At 38.7% G+C, this 20,333-nt stretch overlaps 3 protein-coding genes across 3 annotated transcripts in view; 1 reads left to right on the forward strand and 2 right to left on the reverse strand.

Annotated features, from left to right (window-relative positions):
- Nucleotides 1-467: 467 nt before the first annotated feature.
- pmchl (pro-melanin-concentrating hormone, like) lies at nucleotides 468-881 on the reverse strand. The gene has a single exon (XM_026297969.1). It carries the CDS (start codon nucleotides 873-875, stop codon nucleotides 468-470), a length of 408 nt encoding a protein of 135 aa, XP_026153754.1. The 5' UTR covers nucleotides 876-881.
- Nucleotides 882-9,867: 8,986 nt separating this feature from the next.
- spag8 (sperm associated antigen 8) lies at nucleotides 9,868-15,227 on the forward strand. The gene is made up of 6 exons (XM_026298006.1): nucleotides 9,868-10,018; nucleotides 11,113-11,272; nucleotides 11,510-11,555; nucleotides 12,806-12,920; nucleotides 14,328-14,390; nucleotides 14,874-15,227. Exons 1-6 carry the CDS (start codon nucleotides 9,950-9,952, stop codon nucleotides 14,979-14,981), a joined length of 561 nt encoding a protein of 186 aa, XP_026153791.1. The 5' UTR covers nucleotides 9,868-9,949; the 3' UTR covers nucleotides 14,982-15,227.
- Nucleotides 15,228-18,109: 2,882 nt separating this feature from the next.
- The window catches only part of npr2 (natriuretic peptide receptor 2), a 42,669-nt gene continuing 40,445 nt past the window's right edge, over nucleotides 18,110-20,333 (reverse strand). Inside the window, exons 21-22 of the mRNA XM_026298009.2 lie at nucleotides 19,397-19,488; nucleotides 18,110-18,680 (exon numbers count right to left, since the gene is read on the reverse strand). Of these exons, the coding sequence (XP_026153794.1) occupies nucleotides 18,618-18,680; nucleotides 19,397-19,488 (155 nt within the window). The 3' untranslated portion in view covers nucleotides 18,110-18,617. The remainder of the gene's footprint in view (nucleotides 18,681-19,396; nucleotides 19,489-20,333) is intronic.

Genomic DNA, 20,333 nt, shown 5'->3' on the forward strand with positions numbered 1-20,333 from the left:
GGTTTTGTGTGTTAAAGAAGTATTCAGCATTTTGAGAAATATGCTTATTTCTTTGAGAATTAGATGAGAAGATTGATATTACTCTTATATCTAAGCATTAAGTAGGCAAGATGACATATGCAATTAGCCTATGTGAAGCTAAAGACTGGAGGCAGAGTGAACCACCTAGCCTAGCTCTGTCCAAAGTTCCAACAAGCCTACCAAAAATTGTATGGGTACACTTCTATGGCTCTGTCCTTGTATCCATCGCTTACAAACAGATCTGGCAGTAGAGCTCTAAATTTCATAAGATCTCATTATGCAGACATATATATCAAACATGCACAAGACTTAAGGCAGTATTCACTTATTTTTTTATTCTCAGATCTGCAATAATTTAAATGTAGATACACAGATTTTTGGATTATATTACAACTCTGTGTGAAGAGGGAAGGTCAGTGTTGTTTTGGTGAGCAGAGCAAACTGTCCTAGACTTCCCAGCATGGCCGGTACACTCGTCCAACCATGCACCTCATGGTGTCCCTCCTAAGGATAGGGATGTTCAGCTCCTGGCCAGCATCCCTGTGCTCCATAACCTGGCTATTGTCATCAGCTCTCCGCTTGTAGAGGGATGGTCCATTGTGCAGCATCCGCAGGTCACTCCACAGGCTTGGATCAGCCACAACAATTAACCTCGGCCCTCTGGTTTTGGTCACACCAGCCAGATCCGTATCACCAAGACCAATTTCGGTCCCTTCATCATTCAGCAGTGAGGCCAAAGTGTCTTGCTCTAGTGAGCCGTCTTCAGTTTTGCCCATAGGTAATGTCACTGACAGTGCATAGCAGTCGAATAACAGCGCTGCAGCAAAGATGACGGATATGAGAGACTGTCTCATGGTGACGATCTTCTAGGAGGTGCAAGGTGTTGGCTTCGTGGGTGAATTTCTTTTCAGAGCTCTCGCTTCGCTGTTTGGACTTCAAGAGACTATGATGCTCTTTTATACCATTTCAGACACACTGGACTGGCCACGTTGAATTGTTTTTCATCACGGCTTCACCTGCTGTGTTCAGGAAATTGGTCAAAAGCATTAAAAGGCATTTGGGTAGAACTCGTGCAGTGTTCGAGTGTGTTGTTTTGCCACAAAGTTAATTAAAGTCATCCCCAGTGTGGCGGCTGATATTAGAGTCTTGACAACGAAACAGCAGGAATTCTTTGAACAGGTGACACCAACAAAACATTAATCCAAAATGACTGCCCTTTAAAACAACAAAGATGGATTACCCACCAATGAGGACCATTGTGGTGTAGATGCTCCTTGGTGAAAGCTCTACATTTATGGCATTGTTGCAAAGATGTTCAGTAAGAGACTTAACCTTGAATTAGTGAAAGAAAAGGAAATGATTCCTGCAGTGTTTAATTGTGACAGTGGCTCCTTGAAGTAAAGTTCGGAAATGTTTCATCAGTAGATCTGCACTCGAGGCCCTGAGGTGGAGGCTGACCTTATCTCTTGCCGGACTGCAGCATAATTACACCCCTACCTAATTATGGCTGCCAGATGGGTGGTGCAGGAACTCTGTGCACCTGCCCCTGCAGGAGATTAATCAGAAAATTAACGTAAATTATGCAGGTGACATCTAAATCAGTTCAAATGTTTTGACAAACAAACAGCAAAGCTTTTATTTGGGATTTGGATCATTTCACTTCATCTTATGTGCCAGAAAAAAAGGCTTTGTCTTTTAACTTTCATCTTTGGAGCAGCAGCTGAGAATAGCAAGCTTGTGAAGCTAAACGCCACTAAAAGCTCATTGGACCTAACACTATTGTACATGGTAGTTTAACAGAGAATAGATTTGAGATTCTTCTGACATAAACTGCATCACATTACAAAACTCTGAAGGCTAGACATATAATTGTCTGTCATTAAATTGTTAAGGTTATTTTAGCATTGGTAATGTACAACTAGGCAGTTCAGATGGGAAGTGCTGAGGACCATTTCTTATTGAAAACCATGTCTGTGGTTTCTAAAAAGTCTGGTGTTTGAGAAATATCCTCAGCCTGTTTTTATTACTGTCTGAAAGGCCTTCTGTGGTTTCTGGAAGACAGATGAATTTCTTATCTTTCACTCCAAGATGTAAGATATTCATATGTTTCACTGAATGATGGATCAAGTTTCTATCTATACAGTAGGTATTAATACTGCAAAAGAACATGTCACAAATTCTGAGTGACAACCAAATGGATATGTCAACTATAGATGTTTTGGGAATAAAGAAAATAATGGTTGATTTACCTCTAAAGACAATCATTTTCTGCATGAAATCCACCTAGTGGGCTGCATGTAAGAGCACAAATGAAAAAGGTCAAATCAGAATAATTTGTTACTCAGTCCCTTTCCTGCGTACAACTACCTACAGTTTGTCCATTTAAAGTGTAACAAAACACTACTGATTTGTTTCTAATTTTGGCTGCCAGATAGTAGTGCTTTGCTTACTGCAGTTACTGTAGAATTCATGGTTAATGCACATACAAAGTCAACTGCATATTTATGTACAGTTTTGAATGGAGGACCTATACTTGACTCCTGGTAGGAAATAGGAGATAGGACGAGGTAGAAGATAAAACCTGAGTCCTGTTGTCTGTATTTATGTCGCAGGTTATGTTCAGCCTAATATGTCCTGGACCTTCTCTTTAACAGTGTGCTCAGACTGAACACAGTACAAATTTAAAGTCAGTGGAGGACAAAGTAGGCAAAGAAGCAAATACATATTCAATCTGGGTGCAGCAAATTGAGGCCCAGAAGTCAGCAGAAGTGAAAAATGTTTAAACCAAAGTGAAAACTTTATGTTTATCCCATGTGTGACTCCACACACACACACAAAAAAAAAGTAAGATTTGCGATCCATCAGAGTCTGTGCTGAGTTGTGCTTTCTTGGTTAATCTGTGTGGTTGTTGGACAGTGTGCCCATTAAGGACATTCCATTTCGACATAGGTATCTAATATTTTCAGCCTGTTGATTCCTACTTAAATGTCTGTCAAAAAAGAGCAAACAAAATGTGTGTTCACTGACTCTATGTTAAGTGTTAATAAAATAACTCAATCATCTTCCTTATATGGCAGGAAAAAAGAAAAGCAGAGGCAGGGAACATTTTCCATGTTTTCCCTCAGGTATGAAAGATCAGCACTCCACTGAAGGCATCTGTCTACCACAGACAGTGCTACGTCTTATAAAAAAGAAGAAGAGGAAGAAAAAATGCATTTCTAAAAGCAAGAGGCTAAGATGTGCTGACCAACTGATGGCTGCCAACCAAAACACAAGGACTGAGCCCAGGAGTTTGAAGGAAGTGTAAAAAGACCAAAGGAACACAGCAGCTTTCGCATAACACCAGCACCTTACTCACACAGCGGCACTTATCTTTATTACGTTCCTGAGTAGCGGGCCACGTGGCGCAGACTCAAGTGTTTTTCCAGCTAGGTAAATACAGCACACAAATCTAACAGCAGTGAATGCATTAACAGGCACAAATTAAATTATGTTGTTGAAATTCCAACACAGTGCATTCTGCCAACCCATTCTGAGGTCTGGCCAGTTGAAATCTCAGTTTTCGTTTGCTCACAGACAGGTTAAGTATTTTATTACCACAACATGCACAGAGGACATTTACAGGAGATGGAGGTTCTGGTTAAAATTCACTGGATGTTCTCGAATAAGCATTTCTGTAGGAAGTAATGGAAAGTAACTCAGAAATCGGCCTATATACACAACTATATAAATTATATGTATCTATACTTTGGTATTACCATAAACATTATGCATAATTTTTATTTCATGTCTACACAAATGGTATATGAAGACTTTACATTTGTGAAGAACCAAAGGAAAACACCACCCAATCTGAATTAAGAGGCTTGAGTGTGGCTGTTTTCTTTACTTACTTGCTTTTATTGCTGTAAAACTATTGCAAAGTTTTTACTTGCATGACCACACTCACCACAGGTTCCATAATCAAAAGCTAAGAGTTGTTTGCTAAAATGGCTGCCTGCTACTACTAGAAACAAAGCTGATGATAACACTAGGGCTAATCAAACAAAAACTGAATACCTGCCCTCATCTTGAAGAGTTTCCTAGTCAGAGCTTTGTAGAATGAGAATGCTATTTTTTACAAAAACAAATTACAAATAAACTGTTACAAATGCTCCTAGTAAACACTACTACTACAACTAAAATAATTTTAGTTTCACTTGTTTCTGATTGTCCAAACAAACGAATATCGATCTAAGGCTGATTAAAAGAAGTGAAACAAATTGGTGGCTTGGTCTCATTGTAATTAACATAAAAACTTTTGGTTTGATTCATTACTACCTTTACTACAGCAATTCGCATAACAGCTAGAACATAACACTCTGCAACACCGGATCAGTCAGCAGTTTTTCACGTTTTGTCACATTGTCTGAACCTAAAAAATGACTGTCTTGTCTATCAGTAGTTGAAGACAGGAAGTACTGAAATTGGTAACTGTGTCTCAGACCAAATGGTGTTGACATGTGGGGTCCCCCAGGGGTCTATCTTAGGACCCCTTTTGTTCAATCTTTACATGTTTCCTTTAGGCCAGTTAATACGCAACAACTGGCTTCCTGTTGCAGAGAATAGGCTTTAAAACAGCCCTGCTTGTGTATAAGTCTCTTCATGGCTTAGCACCACAGCACATCTCTGACATATTGATGCCATATGAACCATCTCAAATTCTGAGAACATCAGGGACAGGCCTTCTGATCTTACCCAGACTCAGGACTAAACATGGAGAAGCAGCGTTTCAGTTTTATGCAGCTAAAATCTGGAATAGTCTTCCAGATGATGGTAGACAATCCTCACCTCTGACAATGTTTAAGTCCAAGCTATAACCTTTCTTTTTAGTGCGGCATATGACAACTGACAGTGTTTTATCTGCACTCATTCTCCTTTAATTTCATTTCAAGTTAATCTTCTACTATTTGTTGTTTCTTATTTTGATTTTTGCATATGCACTTTTAACTTGTCTTTTATTTCTGTAAAGCACTTTGAATTACTCTGTGTATGAATTGTATTATATAAATAAACTTGCCCTGCCTTACACTGAAGACGATGGCAAACAACATAAGTCCAGATGCACAAGGAAGAGCCCTAAGATGAACGCCGTCAAATATGGCTTTGAGCTATTTAAGGCTCATACTGATAATGGCAGGGGTGTGAGTTTGGGGGTCAGGATGTAACTGCAGGGGAAGATGAAAGCAAAGACAAGAAAGTGGATCTTGTGTCTGGAGCTATGTTTCACGGTGATTTGACTAAAACACAAGCAGATAATTTCCATAGTAAGTGAGCACTCGAAAGTAGACATCCAACTGAGCTGCAAAACACAAATGCAAGGTTTCTAAGACAAAAACAACACATTCATATCTACATCAATACATCAATAATAATACATCAATATCTCTGCAGAGATGCAGGTAGTCATGGAGATGGTCAGTCAACATGTAAGCACAATGCCATGTAAAAATAGCAACACTGGTGCACTGTGTTCTGGTTAGGAGACAGAGAGAGTGTACGCCCTGTGAAGAACTTCTCTCAGCACCATGGTTTTCGATGGAGGGATGGTATACAGAACTACATACTGGGATGGGTTTTGGAGAATCCCAACAGACGGATTATACTCAGTAACCACACGTATGCCGTAATGTTAATGTTGTGTGGGGAAATGTTGCTCCAAGTATCAGAACTCTGAGCTTTAGATGTGCTTTGCTACATGCACATATTTCTGCTGGGAATAAATCTTAAGCTATTTTTGGTTTGGGCTGTTATACAGTATACGTTTTATTTCAAAGACTGCATTTTAATCATGTTCTTACGTTAAGCAAAGAAATCCCTCACATACACATCATTATTTGAGAATGGTTATGGACTAGCTATTTCACTTCAGAGATGTTTTCCTATTTACTATTTTGTGCACTATGAGGGAGTGAAAGAGAGCTGTCAACCTGTCAATCAAACCAAATCAAACTACACTAACATGTCTAATGAATCTGAATAATAGATGTCTACTTTTTTAATAATTTATAATTAAGGGTGTTATTTTTAACCTTAACTTGTGCTTCTTTGTTCACAAATATTTATCCTATTTTACTATATATATATGACAGAATCACACTGAGGCTGCGTTTTTCAATCTGGGTAAAAACTGCTTTTGTTGCATTTCCTATATCTAAGGTCTTTTTGCTGTGGATCTCATTTATTCTCCACGCAGAGCATTTTATATCCACTTAGTGGATATAAAATGTGCCAAGTACCAAGTTTTAATTAATGGCTAGTGGAAAATCTCAAGAGACCTGTTGAGGTATGTCAAATTATCAAACTCTAAAATATTAATTGCTTTGAAACTCAGTTTCCAAGCCAATTCGGTACTGTGGCGATGGCAGTATTAGTTTATCAGACCAACAGTCTGTCTACTACTGTCACAACAGTATTTTACACAGACATGATTTGCATATGATGCCATCTAATGACTATGGTCATGATTTTGCCTCTAGCACCACCATGAGTTTGACATTTGTGGTTTTGTGTCAACTATTGCATGGACTGCCATCCAATTTGGTACAGACATTAACATCTCCCAAAGGTAAGAGCTCTGATAGATGAATGGTTACAACACATGGAACATATTCACAACATCCATGGTTTGAGTCTGGCTATGTATCAGTGTTGGAGCTCTCTCTCCACTCATTTCCTCTCTGCAGCCTACAGTCAAATAAAATCAAATCTCCCCCAGGATGAAATGTGGTAACTGCGGAGTCCTGTCTGACTGATTCTCAAGCATCAGGACAAAAAGGACAAAATTTAAGTTTGTCTTTGAATTATGGTCAAACCAATGACATTCCCATCAGCCCCAGCTGTACCTTCTGTTTAGTAATAATTAGTAAATGCAAGTGTGGTAACACAGTAAGTTAAGAAGGTAAATAGAAGTACTCAACATTAACAGGATGTTAACATTCAATTAGCACTTAGCTAAAAGCATCAAGTACAAGCCACACAGGGCAGCTAGAAGGGCTTTTGTTGATAAGGAAAGCAGCTTGTGTGTTTGTTTTTTATATAATGAGCTATATATTTTGTTCCTCAGGTGTATTTATGTGTGAAGATGGTGGCATGTGGGAGGAAGGCAGGGGAGAAATTCTTTTCTTTTTCTGCTGTGCTGTTTTCTTGCATTTTGTTTGGCCTGTTGTGCCCTTTGGAAATTTCAACATCCATGAAGACATTCTGAAAACTGCTTTATTCCAGAAAGATCTATACTTGTGGCAACTACCTCACTCCTCCACTGGAATGCATTTGTTTTACCATATGCATGTGGCATTTACAGCCAACATAATCACACATAACTATAAAATAATGGGTGGATACCTGTTAGTTGGCGTGGCATGACGAGGCACAGTTTGACAGTCTAGCGTCCATAAAACATTGATTAGACTTCTGACTGTGCTTCATGCTGAGGTGGTAGACTGTTCCAGACACTCTGGCTGTCTGACAGCAAAAACTTCTCTGCTGTTTCTCAGCAACAGACTCAGTGGTTTGATTCTGTGTCTCATATCCACAGTAACGAGCAGTAGGTGTTATATTTAGCAGGGTTTGCACTGACTTGAATAAATGCTATGTGATTCTCAGTGTTCAAGCGATTGAACAAGATTATTGCACAAACAAATAAAATGCCAAACTGAGTTTTTCCCCCAGAATGATGATGTCACTCTCTGGTTTGGTAGCAAATTATGTTCAGCTTCAGGATATAACAACAAAATGACAGCACATGCTCAGTGAGGTTCTGCTTTAGACATGAGGGAAGTTGTAAGCTTGCCACCTTTTATGTGAAAAAATAAGGGACAACCCTCTTACCCTTAATTGTTTACACAATTCAGTGATTTTATTTCTAGTAGTTCGTGAAGAAAAAGCTTTTCAGAATACAGTCCAAAAAAGTCATCACTTACTTTGGATGGGAAGGTTTTGCAAACTATGGGACTAAATATTCAGCACATATACTCCACATAAGTAAATCATCTTTTTATACAGCACCCTGACATATAGCTGCAATAATGCACATTTTCACACACACTGTGCCAACAGCTGTTGTGTCCAGTTCACACAGAGACTCAGCCTAATACACAGCCACAATCTCTCTAACAACATCAAAGTGACACCAAATACACACAACTACCAAAGCAGCACATTGCCATCACACAAACGCACATCTGGCAACATGATGATTGTGGAGATCAGTTATGTGATTTGTATTATGTTACAGGTATTTGTGTCCATAGTACAAAACACAGCACAGCCAGCTACAGTAACAGTACTGACACAAAGCCTATCACATAATAAATTATATTAAACCCAGAATGAGAAAAAAATTCTACCTTTAAACAGAGTTGGACAGAAGAGACCAGGACATTGACAGGTGTCTGAGAAAGCAGACCTGGCATCAGCTTTGGCTACCAGAGTGTTATCACCAGCAGCATGAAATGGGGCTGATATTCAGCAGGGGTTTGGGTGATGCAAAGTCATCAACAAACCTTGACTCAATGCTATACCGTGGGTTATCCACATCTGGGTGTTGATAGGCTCCTTGTTTGCCTCATCTTTGTTAGTTTTTGTAAATCCAAAGTTAGTAAGGTTTCCATGTGTTTGTCTCAGTTTTAACATTGTTCAGATAAAAATGGACTGGGCACAAACCTCCTGTAAAAACTACAGGTGTTGCAAAGACCTTAATGGTGTTAAAGTGAAAACCTTAAAACAGGGCCACCTGTGTCCTGGGTAGGGCAAAAGAACAACAAGAGCAAAAGGGGAGACTTTTATTGTTTTTTTTATTTTTAATTCATATATACTTTGTTTTATAATTAGAAATTTTATAACAAAATTATTGATTATTGATCAACTGGGACACCCCATGCTTCCTTCTTCTGGTGGAGCTGTTTCTGGGGTGTCTGTTGATTTTGTCAAAACATTTCAGTAATAATCTAGTTACCCTGTACAAATGGCCTATTATACTCATTGTATGAATTTTTTTGACTATTCAGTTCAACTATACAAAATGATTTGAACTGTGTTTTCCCAGTGTTCTGTTGATAGTTTATTTATTGTTCAAGTTTAAAGTTTTTCACTGGGGTTCTACCTTTTATAAGTGATAAACATGAGAATATAATAAGGGAAAAAATAACTAGTCCTCTCGATGCTTCCAAAACCCTGGCTCACAAGGATGAATGTACCAGTGGGTGATGGACAATTCAATTTCACTAGATGATTAAATGACAGGAGTGTCATCCCTATTCACTTTAATTGCCCCTCAGGGGACAATACTTTAACCCTTGGCCGTTTCCTGAAGCCCCGAAGATGTACTCTTGTGCTCAGGATGTGAAGGAAATTGTTCATCCTTGTGTTGAAAAGCAGAGAAAAAATCTTTGGGTTTTGAATTTTATAAAATGCAACGTTATCGGAGCAGGATACAACAATGTGATAAAAATGCTTTCTAGCTCATTATCTTTAATTCTTTGTTAGGTTTCGTATTTAAATGTAGTCTTCTTTTTTTTTAAAGAAAAGCCATAACACATAGCTAGATATATACCTACTTTATTCATCCCCATTGGGGAAATTCAGAACATAACAGTGACTTTTCAAAGAAATTGGGCAATTCTCTTTTTAATACCCGTCTTTCATCTGTCCTTCCTTTCTTCGTCTTTTGTCTTTTAAAGTATTTTATATAATTGTAACTTTAGTTTATAAGAGTGCTGTTCACTGTTCACTTTCTCTATTCAGTCTGATGGCGAAAGTTTCGGTTGTCATGGCAACACTTCCGTCAACCGAGTCGTGTTGCTAGGTGAGCAGCTGTCAGAGCATATGTAGTTGCAGTTATAGACGGTCGCTTAGGTCATTGTCGTCAGGTTTATTTTATCTTGTTACAATGACTGAACGAGCAGCCAGTGGGGAAAAGAAAGTTGGAAAATGCCTGTTGCACAACTGGGCAGAAGAGGTGAGTATAGTTAAGTTAGCCTCGCTAATGTTAGCTAGCTAGCAGCTAGCTAACATCTTTTTTGGTAACTGTTAGCAAAAATGTTGACCTACCAGTAAGAGAGGTCACATATTGTATTACTCAGCTGTATTATATAACCACTCTTACCATCGCTGTCACTTCTCTTAACCTCACACCTGACCAAAAGTTATGTTTAGTTATATGTTAAAATATTTAGACTATCAGTGTGGAGTTGGGAGTGGAGCTCACAGTTTTGCTTTTGTCTTTCATGCGTGATTGTGCTCTCACAATCACTGGCTAGCTTCACTAGCTTCACTTTTCCTTTTTTGATATAGCGTTATGTCATAACAGAGACTATGACTGCTGCGTTTGTCTTTTTAAACAGTGACTCTCCACCTATTAAAGTTGGCACATGCTCATTAAAGATGCTTATCCTATTCTATCATTAGGTGTGTAAACAATAAAGAAAATAGGGCAGAAAACTCAGCATGGTGGATTAGTGGTTAGCACTGTCGCCTCACAACAAGAAGGTCGTGGGTTACCAGCCCAGCCTTTCTGTGTGGAGTTTGCATGTTCTCCCTGTGCTTGTGTGGGTTTTCTCCAGGTACTCTGGTTTCCTCCCACAGTCCAAAAACATGTATGTCAGGTTGATTGGTGACTCTAAATTGCCCATAGGAGTGAGTGTGAGTGTGTGAGGTTGTTTGTCTCTATGTGGCCCTGTGATGGACTGGTGACCTGTCCAGGGTGGACCCCTGCCTTTCACCCAAAGAGAGCTGGGATAGGCTCCAGCAGATCCCTGTGATGCTGGTTAAGGAATAAGTGGGTATAGATGATGGATGGATGGATGGATGGATGGCAGAAAACTAACATGTATTTTCCTTACATATTAAATATGTTTGTTTGTTGATTTGAATGATCAGTAAAATGAAACACAAACAAGATATTTGTCAAAAATACAAGCAAGAGAAATTTTAAATTGAAGCCTACCGTAGAAACAAACATCATCTTTACAGATGTGTTTATTGCATTGTGTTAAATTGCATCAGGTGTGTATTTTTTTTTAGTTTTTAAAACCCGTATGTTATTTTTTCCAGAGGGCTGTTGCAGATCTTGACATTGAGGAGACAAACTCACAAATCCGGACACATGGACACAGAGAGATTCTTACGATGGACCAGCAATCTGAAATGGAGACTTTCACCACAATGAAAGCAGCATATATCCCTCCCAGGCATCCAGGGGTGAGGCTGCGTGGTATGTGTCTTTGTCAGTCACCATCCACATTAAGAAACTATTTTATCTCATGTCGTTATAATCCATGTACAGACCAGGTAAAAGTATTTTATTCAGGCAGAGGTGTGTTATACCAGATTACAGATTTCACTTAGACACTGTGACCGTTTCTGTTTTTTATTTTGCCATTCTATAAATCGTTTACAGATGATTTGCTATGCACACTAACTTTATGTCTTTTATATTTCCTTGGTTCAGGCATCAGAGGCGAGCTCTTGGAAAAGCATATTGCCCAGATGATAAGGTAAATCAGCTATGAAACAACTTTTTTGATGCTAAATACATAAATTTCAGTTGGAAGTGGTTTGTTTATGGAAACAGAGAACATTGTGGTAACATATCTGAAGGGAAAGATGCGGGAGCAAAGTGATGTAATATTTATACGTCTGGGCTTGTTTTACTATTCAATCACAGCTGTAATACCTTTTAAATCAGATTTTATGATGTTATTTTACATGGAGTCCAGTCATCCTAATGCAGTTTATAGAGTCTGTCCCTACAGATGTGGCTATTAACATCTCACACAAGTTAACTTCTCATAAACAATAAAAAAAATCATGTCTTTGATGAAGACTTTTTGTTCAGCAGTAGACAGTGTCTCATCATTCAGTCTTGAGCCATACATTGTATTTCCTGGACTTTATAACTGTACACTACACTACTTTATTCATATTGGGTTCCTGTCTAGAAAACAGAGAGGATTTTTTTAGGCCGATCAGTTATATTAAACACATTGCCATTTTGAATGCACAAAGTTAGACTGATGATAGATTTGCAGAGTTGTCACGGGGTGTTTGTAATGTAAAATATTGAATTATAAACTACTTCTTCTTTTCCTTTGAGCTGCTCCCTTCAGGGGTCACCACAGCGAATCATCTGCCTCCATTCAACCCTATCCTCTGTATCCTCCTCACCCACACCAACTATCCTCATGAAATATGGAATTATAAACACACATCTTTTTTGGAATTTTTTTCTCCAAAGTATATGATGACCATTGATGCACTGAGTGACATTAAATGATATTTGTACCTCACCAGTCATAAGGGCCTGCATACTATTGGTTGAACCACACAGTTGCTTGCACTATGATTAGTCTTCTTCTCAGGACTGTTTGTGCATAAACAGTGGTGTCTGTCTCACTCTTCTGGTAGTGTTCATGCACCTGTTAGGGCTAGACAACTTACATAATTTCTGTGGATATATGTCACTTCTCTAAATCTTATTCATCATCATCGTCATCATCATCATCATCATCAGTGATCTTCCTTGTTTCGTCACATGCTAATTGCATTGAGGCTATGTCACCTGAACAGGAACAGGAATACGCAAATCCAATGCTAGTTAAGTCACGCCATATATTATGTCAGACAGAGTTTGACATGAATGTTTTTTTCCCAGTCTCACACCTCACTGTATTGCAAAGAGGGAAGCCTTCCAGTGCTGCTTCTTGGTACTTCAAATACTGACACTGACATCTTTCTGTTTTCACAGTGAGAAGATTAATGCTGAACTGAGCCCACCAACACTGAAGACTGACTTCAGTTCAACAACCCAGAAGGATTTCTGTGTTGAAGGATTTGTGCCTCTTTCCCATAAAACAACACAAGTATGTTGAATAAAATATGGTATACCCCCCCTCATGTGCGGTCTTTTTCTCCTTCAAGCTTGAGACCAGGGGCGTTGGAGCTTTAGGGTCCTGTGCAATATCTAAGCTGTTCCTAGGACTGCACTATTTTGGACAGAGATCTCAGATGTTATTCCTGGGATCTGATAGAGCCAGTTTGGGGGTCACAGCTTCGAGTTTTCCAATTACCACAGGGACCACTGTTGACTTCACCTTCCAAATCTTTTCTAGCTTTTTTTTCAGGCCATTTCTTTTTGTTTTTTCATGTTCGTTCTCTCTGATGTTGCTATCACTTGGGATTGCTACATCTATCACTACAGCCTTGTTCTCCTTTTTTGTCCTCCACATCTATGTCCAGTTGGTTAGCCATTACCAGTTTGTTAGTCTGTATCTGAAAGTCCCACAGATCCTAGCTTGGCCGTTCTCAATCACCTTTAGGGGGGTTTCTGACTTTGACCTTGGGACCTCCAGCCCATACTCGGCCCAGATATTTCTGTACACTATGCCGGCCACTTGGTTATGACATTTCATATATGCTCTGCCTGCTAGCATCTTACAACCTGCTGTTATGTGCTGAATCCCTCCTGTGGTAGTCCCCAGACTTTATTGATCTTGTACTTAGGGCTTGTTCATGCACTATCATGATTAGTGCCTCTGTGTTGTCTTTCAGTCCTGCTTTGTTTAGCCATTGGTAGGATTTTTCTATACCATCCACTTCTTTTATCTGCCGGTGGTACATACCGTGCAGGAGTTTGTCCTTCCATGATGGTTCTTGCTCTTGTTCTTGCTCTTGTTTTTCCATCTCCCGGGGGCTCTGCTGCCCGAGGTATTCACTAAACACTTATGGATCTTAGCTGGTTCATCCTGGATAGTGGCGCTGATGCTCACTGATCTCAACTCTCCTTCATCCACTTAGTTATTGTTCAGTCTCAGGATGCTGGATTTGGGGTGAAACCTGTCCGTTCACCTGCATTCTCAGGACTTGCCTTACTCTTTGTAAGTATTTGGCAGTTGCCATTTTTCTTGCGGCCTCTTTATGGTTCCCTAATTTCCGGTGGGGTTCCAAGGTATTTGCAGATGTCCTCATCTGCTATGTTGCCTTCTGGAATAACCAAAGAAACGGGTTTGTGACTGCTGCACGGAAAGGAGAAGGTGATTATTCCTAAGACTTTTCCAATGACAAACAATTTGATCTTGCAGGAAAAGCACAGACGTAACTAATAACATTGATAATGCCACCATTACATTTAGGTGTGTCAGTAACAATACCAGAGCTTATTACAAAGCAAGTTCAACTCCATCTGACTGTATTTGAGCAGCATGGCTTTGTTATCCCTAACACTGGTGTTCCTGTATAACAAGTATAGTTATCTTTTTTGTCTTATCTAGGTTCATGATTATAAAACCGACCAGGCGATCACATTTTGGAGTGAAAACTACCAGCGGATACAGGTATGTCAGACTGTCAGAGTCATATTTTACTAGCTGTTTGCTGTTGTTTATTTTTTGTTTGGGTTACTACTAAAACCATGTTAAATGATCTTACTTCATGTAAGTGTCTTATTTCTAGAATAAATGAACCAGAGCACTTTTCTCTGTGATGCTGTACGCAGGGGACTTTTTGCTGCAATTTTGCTATTGCTTTTTCCTTTAAAATGAATGTACATTCACTAATGGCATTATACAGCATGTTAAAGAAAATGCAGCAGCAGTAGTTCTCATAAGAATTGCACATATTTACCAAGGTCAAGAGAAAGATGATTATAGCTGCTATAGTCAGAGGACTTTTCTGCATTTCCCCTCTCGGCTCTGTGCAAATTGTCTATCTTTATTATTTGGTGTTCAATTCTTCAGTCTTTCCCTCACTAACTAAATAAGATTTAAGAACTAACTGATTACAGATTAACATTATTCTTGTGTTTCTTTGTGTCACAGGGTGTGACGCCCATCCAAACCTCGAAAGCACCTTTCAGGAAGTCAGCCCGGTTCAGCACACCCGTCAGTGAGCAGCTGGATGAACCGGAGTTCCCATCTGATAACTGATATAGTATGTCCGAGTTTAATATTACTATTACTTTATTACCAGCTAATATTGTAGAGGTAATACAAATTTTTTAGCTTATTTTCTGCGATGAAAAACAGTAAAGCTAGATAAACAGTAGCATTTACAGTATCCCTACACTGTATGTAAAGGTGTTTATTTAAATGGGATGGCTGTTTATGACAGAATTACTGCCTCTAAAAATGCAAACCCAAACGCACAGTTGGTGTCATGTTGGCAAACAAAAACAGCTCATATAATGACATATGGATTTTAACTCTACTAAGCAAACTATCTCTCAACTAAATAAAACACTGTAACAGACTTCTGTTGTGTGGATTTTCTGAGACGTTTCCCTCTATTTAAGTTATAATAATAATCTATTGTATCTGTTATGTACTCATGTACATGTACGTCTGGTCAGTACTGACCCAAAGTGTTAACACTGACACACAGTGCAGATTACAGCTAGCAAACAATTAAAATAATGAAGAGATGTAGACACATTGTGCCTAAATCTCTCTTCTGATTTTGCTGTTGTGTTTGGTTCTGAATAATGAGATAATCCTGATGTTCATTGCACAGTACAGTTGCTTTACTTTTGGCTTTTTCCATTTTTACTTTACCATGTTATGCTGCTAAAGTTGACATTTCTGTAGGTGCCATACGTTCCTTCGTCTGTGCAGCAAAATTACTAAATAGCTGCTGCCACTACTGGAAATATTAAGCCCATAATTTCCAGCATGTATATGTGGAAAAATTATAACCACATGTACAGTAAATGCTTTCACAAAGTAGAAACAGATTGGATGAGTAGGGTGATAAAAATGGGGTCAATTTGTGCAGTAAAAAAATTTGATCCATAACTTGGTGAACAGCAGTTACTAAGACCTCAGAAAAGACCTCACGCATGAACTTGGGTTTTCCACATGACTGTCCAGGATTGTCTTTAACCGTGAAAATTAGATTTGTCTTTCAAAGGACTGTAACTACAGTACTTTGTTTAGCTGGAGTTTTGTCTGTGCTGTTCCCTCTTGCTGCTTGTGCCTGACCAGAAAGCCTGGTTTGTTTATAGGCTCCATTATTATATATATTTTTATCATTTCTCTGTTGCATTCTGCAACCTCTAATTGTAATCAAATGGTGCGAAGCAACAAAAAGCCACACTTTCCTCCTACACCCTGTACATATCTTGCTATTGTGATGGAACAAAATAACAAGAAAACCTATTAAAATTCAGAATATTGCACTCAGGACTCCTTCACCTTTACAAAGACATGTCCTCACAGGTCCATAGCATGCTGATGTGGGACATAATACATTGTTGGGACTCACTCGGTGTACGCTACAGATTCACATATGTGTTCTGTCAATCAGAGCACAATTCCAGGCGCTGCTGATCCTTTCTGAGCTTTCAGCAGGGATTAGTAGGCGGTAGCTATGGCGACAAGTAATTTTAGCTTATATTTATGCAGCTTTTCTTTCCAAACATTTCATTATCTCACGGGATGATACAGGAAAACCAATTTGCCTGTGAAGCACAAGGCCTCGGAGCAAATCTGTACTTAACATTGCAAATGAAATGCGATATGCAATTAGATTTTTTGTTTACTCTCTTTCATTTCAGCTGTCTCTGTTGTTTTTGCCTGTATCGCTATTATTTTGGTCCTTTCTTATAGAAATCTGTCCAAAAACAAGGTGTCATTGGAAAATTCTGTCCAATGCATGACTACTTGTGACTGTACACCCTAATCTAACTGAAGATGTTGGCTAGAAATTCCATATGCATGACATGGACCAGAAGCATTAACATTTGTGTGTATTCCTTTTGCTTTTGATTATTTAATATTTTCATACACAATGATGCATATATATTTTTGTTGTGTTTTACAAAAGAAACAAAGGAAATATTTAACTTTTAACATCTTTGGATTAGGAAACAGTTGGATCTTGGCAAACTAATTAAAAACTTTACTGTGCAGCAGATGATCTTTGAGGATTCAGGAAATACCTTCAGAACAGTGGCTATGACTTGAATGTAATGGACACGCTGCACTATAATTTTTTTAATCAATATGCAAATTAGCATTGGTTGAAGAGACATGAAATCATCAAACGCTTTAAGGTGTTTCAGTTATTTGAAATGTGGGAATTGTTTGACCTATGCACTTTTTTGCAACATACTTAGAGCCTTTGTACTTCAAGGTCCGGGCTGTGCAAAAGGGCAGAAAATAACAGATGACAGGATGACAGGCAGCCTGGTCAGTTGAGAGAAGTTAGCAGGTCAGCATGGTGCTCAGCAGAGACTTTCACTCTCTGCTTGCTGTGGCTCTAACAGGCACCAGTGGTGAGAAAGTGGGCGGTAATTACAGCCATGCAGGGGGAGAAGATGTTCTCCTGCAGAGATGAAAACGCACAAACACACATACGGCAACACACACCGCCACACACAGCGCCCATGTCCCTGTTCCACAACTGATAATGAGCATCTAATGAGCAGTGATGTCATTACAACAAACACACAGCTCTCTGCTTCCCTTATCTGTCCACAACTGCTGGCAGTTAATTAGGCTGCAATACCTGATGCTGTGTTTTTCATAGGCACGCTTGTTGTTGTACTCTAAATGATGAAGATAATATAACATTATTGCTAATACTATAAAAATCATAAGATAGACAATACCATAAAATGTAAAACAACAAGGCTAATAGGTAAGATAAGAAGAAAAACTAAACTCTTCAAGATGCAGCTAAATTTCCTCAGACATTCCCCAAATGTTACACCAGGCAGAGTGCCCTTCTGCTGAACTGGCTGTTACACATCTGCATTAGCTCTGTCAACACTTCCTGCCTTTTAAATGTGCAATTTTAGCAAGGCGACACAAGGTCATTTATAAATTCTTTCTGGGTTAAACTTGGATGAAAACATTTGGCTGAGTATTCTCAGGAGGCTGTGGCCCAGATACAGGAACAGTGTGACAGTGAATTTAAAGTTAACACATAAATCCTAAGAAGAGCAGACTCATTACTGCTCTTTTCTGCCTTTCTCATATTACATGCTTTGCAGAAGAAAATGTCAATAATCAACTACACTTAAAAGCAAGAGTAGAAAAATACTGCCTGGTCCAGGAATGGAAAAAGAGTGTTTGACTCAGTTTATTGAACAAAATATTTTACAGTATCTTGGATATACATATATACATATTATTTTGTACTGTGTAACATGGTTGATGAACCCCTGCAGTGATTGATTGCAACGTTGTGCCTTCAAACTTCAATGGTTGTTTCAAGGAAATATTAATGCATCATTGACTACCAAAGACATTATACAAATCTTAATATAGAAAGCACAAAAAATAAGAATTTATCAGTGAAAAGTATTCACCCTCAGGACAGAAAGATTCTTCATACAAAAAGCAAATTTTACAATTTTTTTCTTTTTTTTTCTTTTTTGCAGTTACAATATGCAGGTAATAAATATACCTGGAATTCCATCTGTTTTTGTCTTTTGGTGTTGTTCACTTTTCCTCTGCACGGAAATCACCACTAAGGACTTATTCTAGAACAAATAAAGTAGTGGCTCGGCCACTGGAGCTTCTGCTGTCGTCTCCATTGCTGCCACATTATCAGCAGGCCTCTCAGATAACATACACATCAGTCTTCTCCCCAAGAAGCCAATACGTTCTCATTTTGCCTTTGCCCTGGAAAAACACAGAAATCAATAGGTTCATCAACGGAGATGAAGTTGGGGTGGAAGGTGGATATCCTCTATTAGCCTGCCCTTCATTTAAGGTGACCCTGATTGTTACTGCAGCTCCACTTACACCTCCGCTTCTCAAAATGTCTCACTGTTGTTGAGTGAAAACCCCTTTTCTCCAAAACATTTAAAGTTGTCTGTTTCAACAAGTTCTTTAAGTGATTGGACTGATTAAACAACAGTCATTTATTCCAGTTTGTCAAATGTGAGGATGTGAAGTGAATATCTTTGGGTTCTGGATTGCTGGTCAAGCTAAACAGGCTAAGTGAATACATTATCCTCCAAGTAGCTGGGGATGGACCTTTTTAGACACATTTAAAGATACCAACCGAATAAAATATGGACCTTGTTCAGTTAATATCTCTTTGATGGGTAATTATAGTGCACTTTACCTCCAAATCCATGGCACCAATACACATCGTAACCTCCTATATCCATTCGGTCTATTTCCAAATTTAAATGATCTATCTTTAAAACCAAGCGCGGTGTAATAGTGAGAGTAGTGACTTTATACTAAAATTCCTGAAACAAGGCAAAGTGTATAAAATGTTTACTGTAATTGTTTGACCCTGCATGTTTGAACATGCTTTACTCAGGGGTCAGAAACACAAACAGGACCGCCTGTGTTAGCACAGTACAACACAGAGTAAAGGTTCTTACCTTCATCTCTACATCTCCTCGTAACTGGAGGTCAAAGTAACCAAACTCATCCAGCACTTCTTTGGTGGCAGAGGATACATGGATTTTCAAGGCTGCAAAACACATCAAGAGTACAACACTTAAGACTGAGCATTATCACACTGTGAGTGACGTGTCTCATCTGACAATATCTAAATTACCACTGCAGCGCTCTTATCTCAGGACTCATGACATAAAGTAGACGCGGTAACCGAGGAGTGAGATGAGGATTCAGCATTCAGTCCTGTCAGACACCATAGCTGAAAAGCTAACGGTGATGAAAACCTGTACTGTTTTGGCCAATTAATGCACACAGTGCTGAGATGTGAGACACGATTCCTGCCTGTGAAGCTTCGGGCTGCACAGTTTATCTCTGCCTAAGGGCCCTTAGCTGTAAGTGCTATCAATTATTTACCAGTGAAGGCACAATACAGGAAGTGACTCAGTAGTTAATCAATACATCAGATGATCTGCTCGCAAAATAGCCAGTCACAGTTTCATAACACTAGTAGCAGATATCTATTTATGCTTATTTCAGCAGAATTACAATAAAAATGAGAGTTGCCACTAATAATGAAGGTTAGATGGAGAAGTATGTTCTGTGTACTGACAATTTACAAGATTGAATAAACGTTTCAAATAAGCACCAATTTACTATTAGGGTTCCTATTAATTGTTACCCTGCAACAAATATGGCTCCTGTAAGCCATATTTCCAGATAAAAAAATCCATATAAAATGCAACTAAAGTAATAAATATTTAATTGTAGTGCAAAGAAAGGAAAAAATCTGGGAATATCTGTTTTTTTAATGATCAACAAATCTCATAAAAAGACCAAACGTAGATCACACTTAAGTGATTCATTTAGTCACACTGCACTTTATTTACAGGATACAACTAAACTATCCTAAAGGTATTT

The sequence above is a fragment of the Mastacembelus armatus genome, chromosome 12 (genome assembly GCF_900324485.2).
Source record: "Mastacembelus armatus chromosome 12, fMasArm1.2, whole genome shotgun sequence".
In the NCBI taxonomy this organism is placed as follows: Eukaryota; Metazoa; Chordata; class Actinopteri; order Synbranchiformes; family Mastacembelidae; genus Mastacembelus; species Mastacembelus armatus.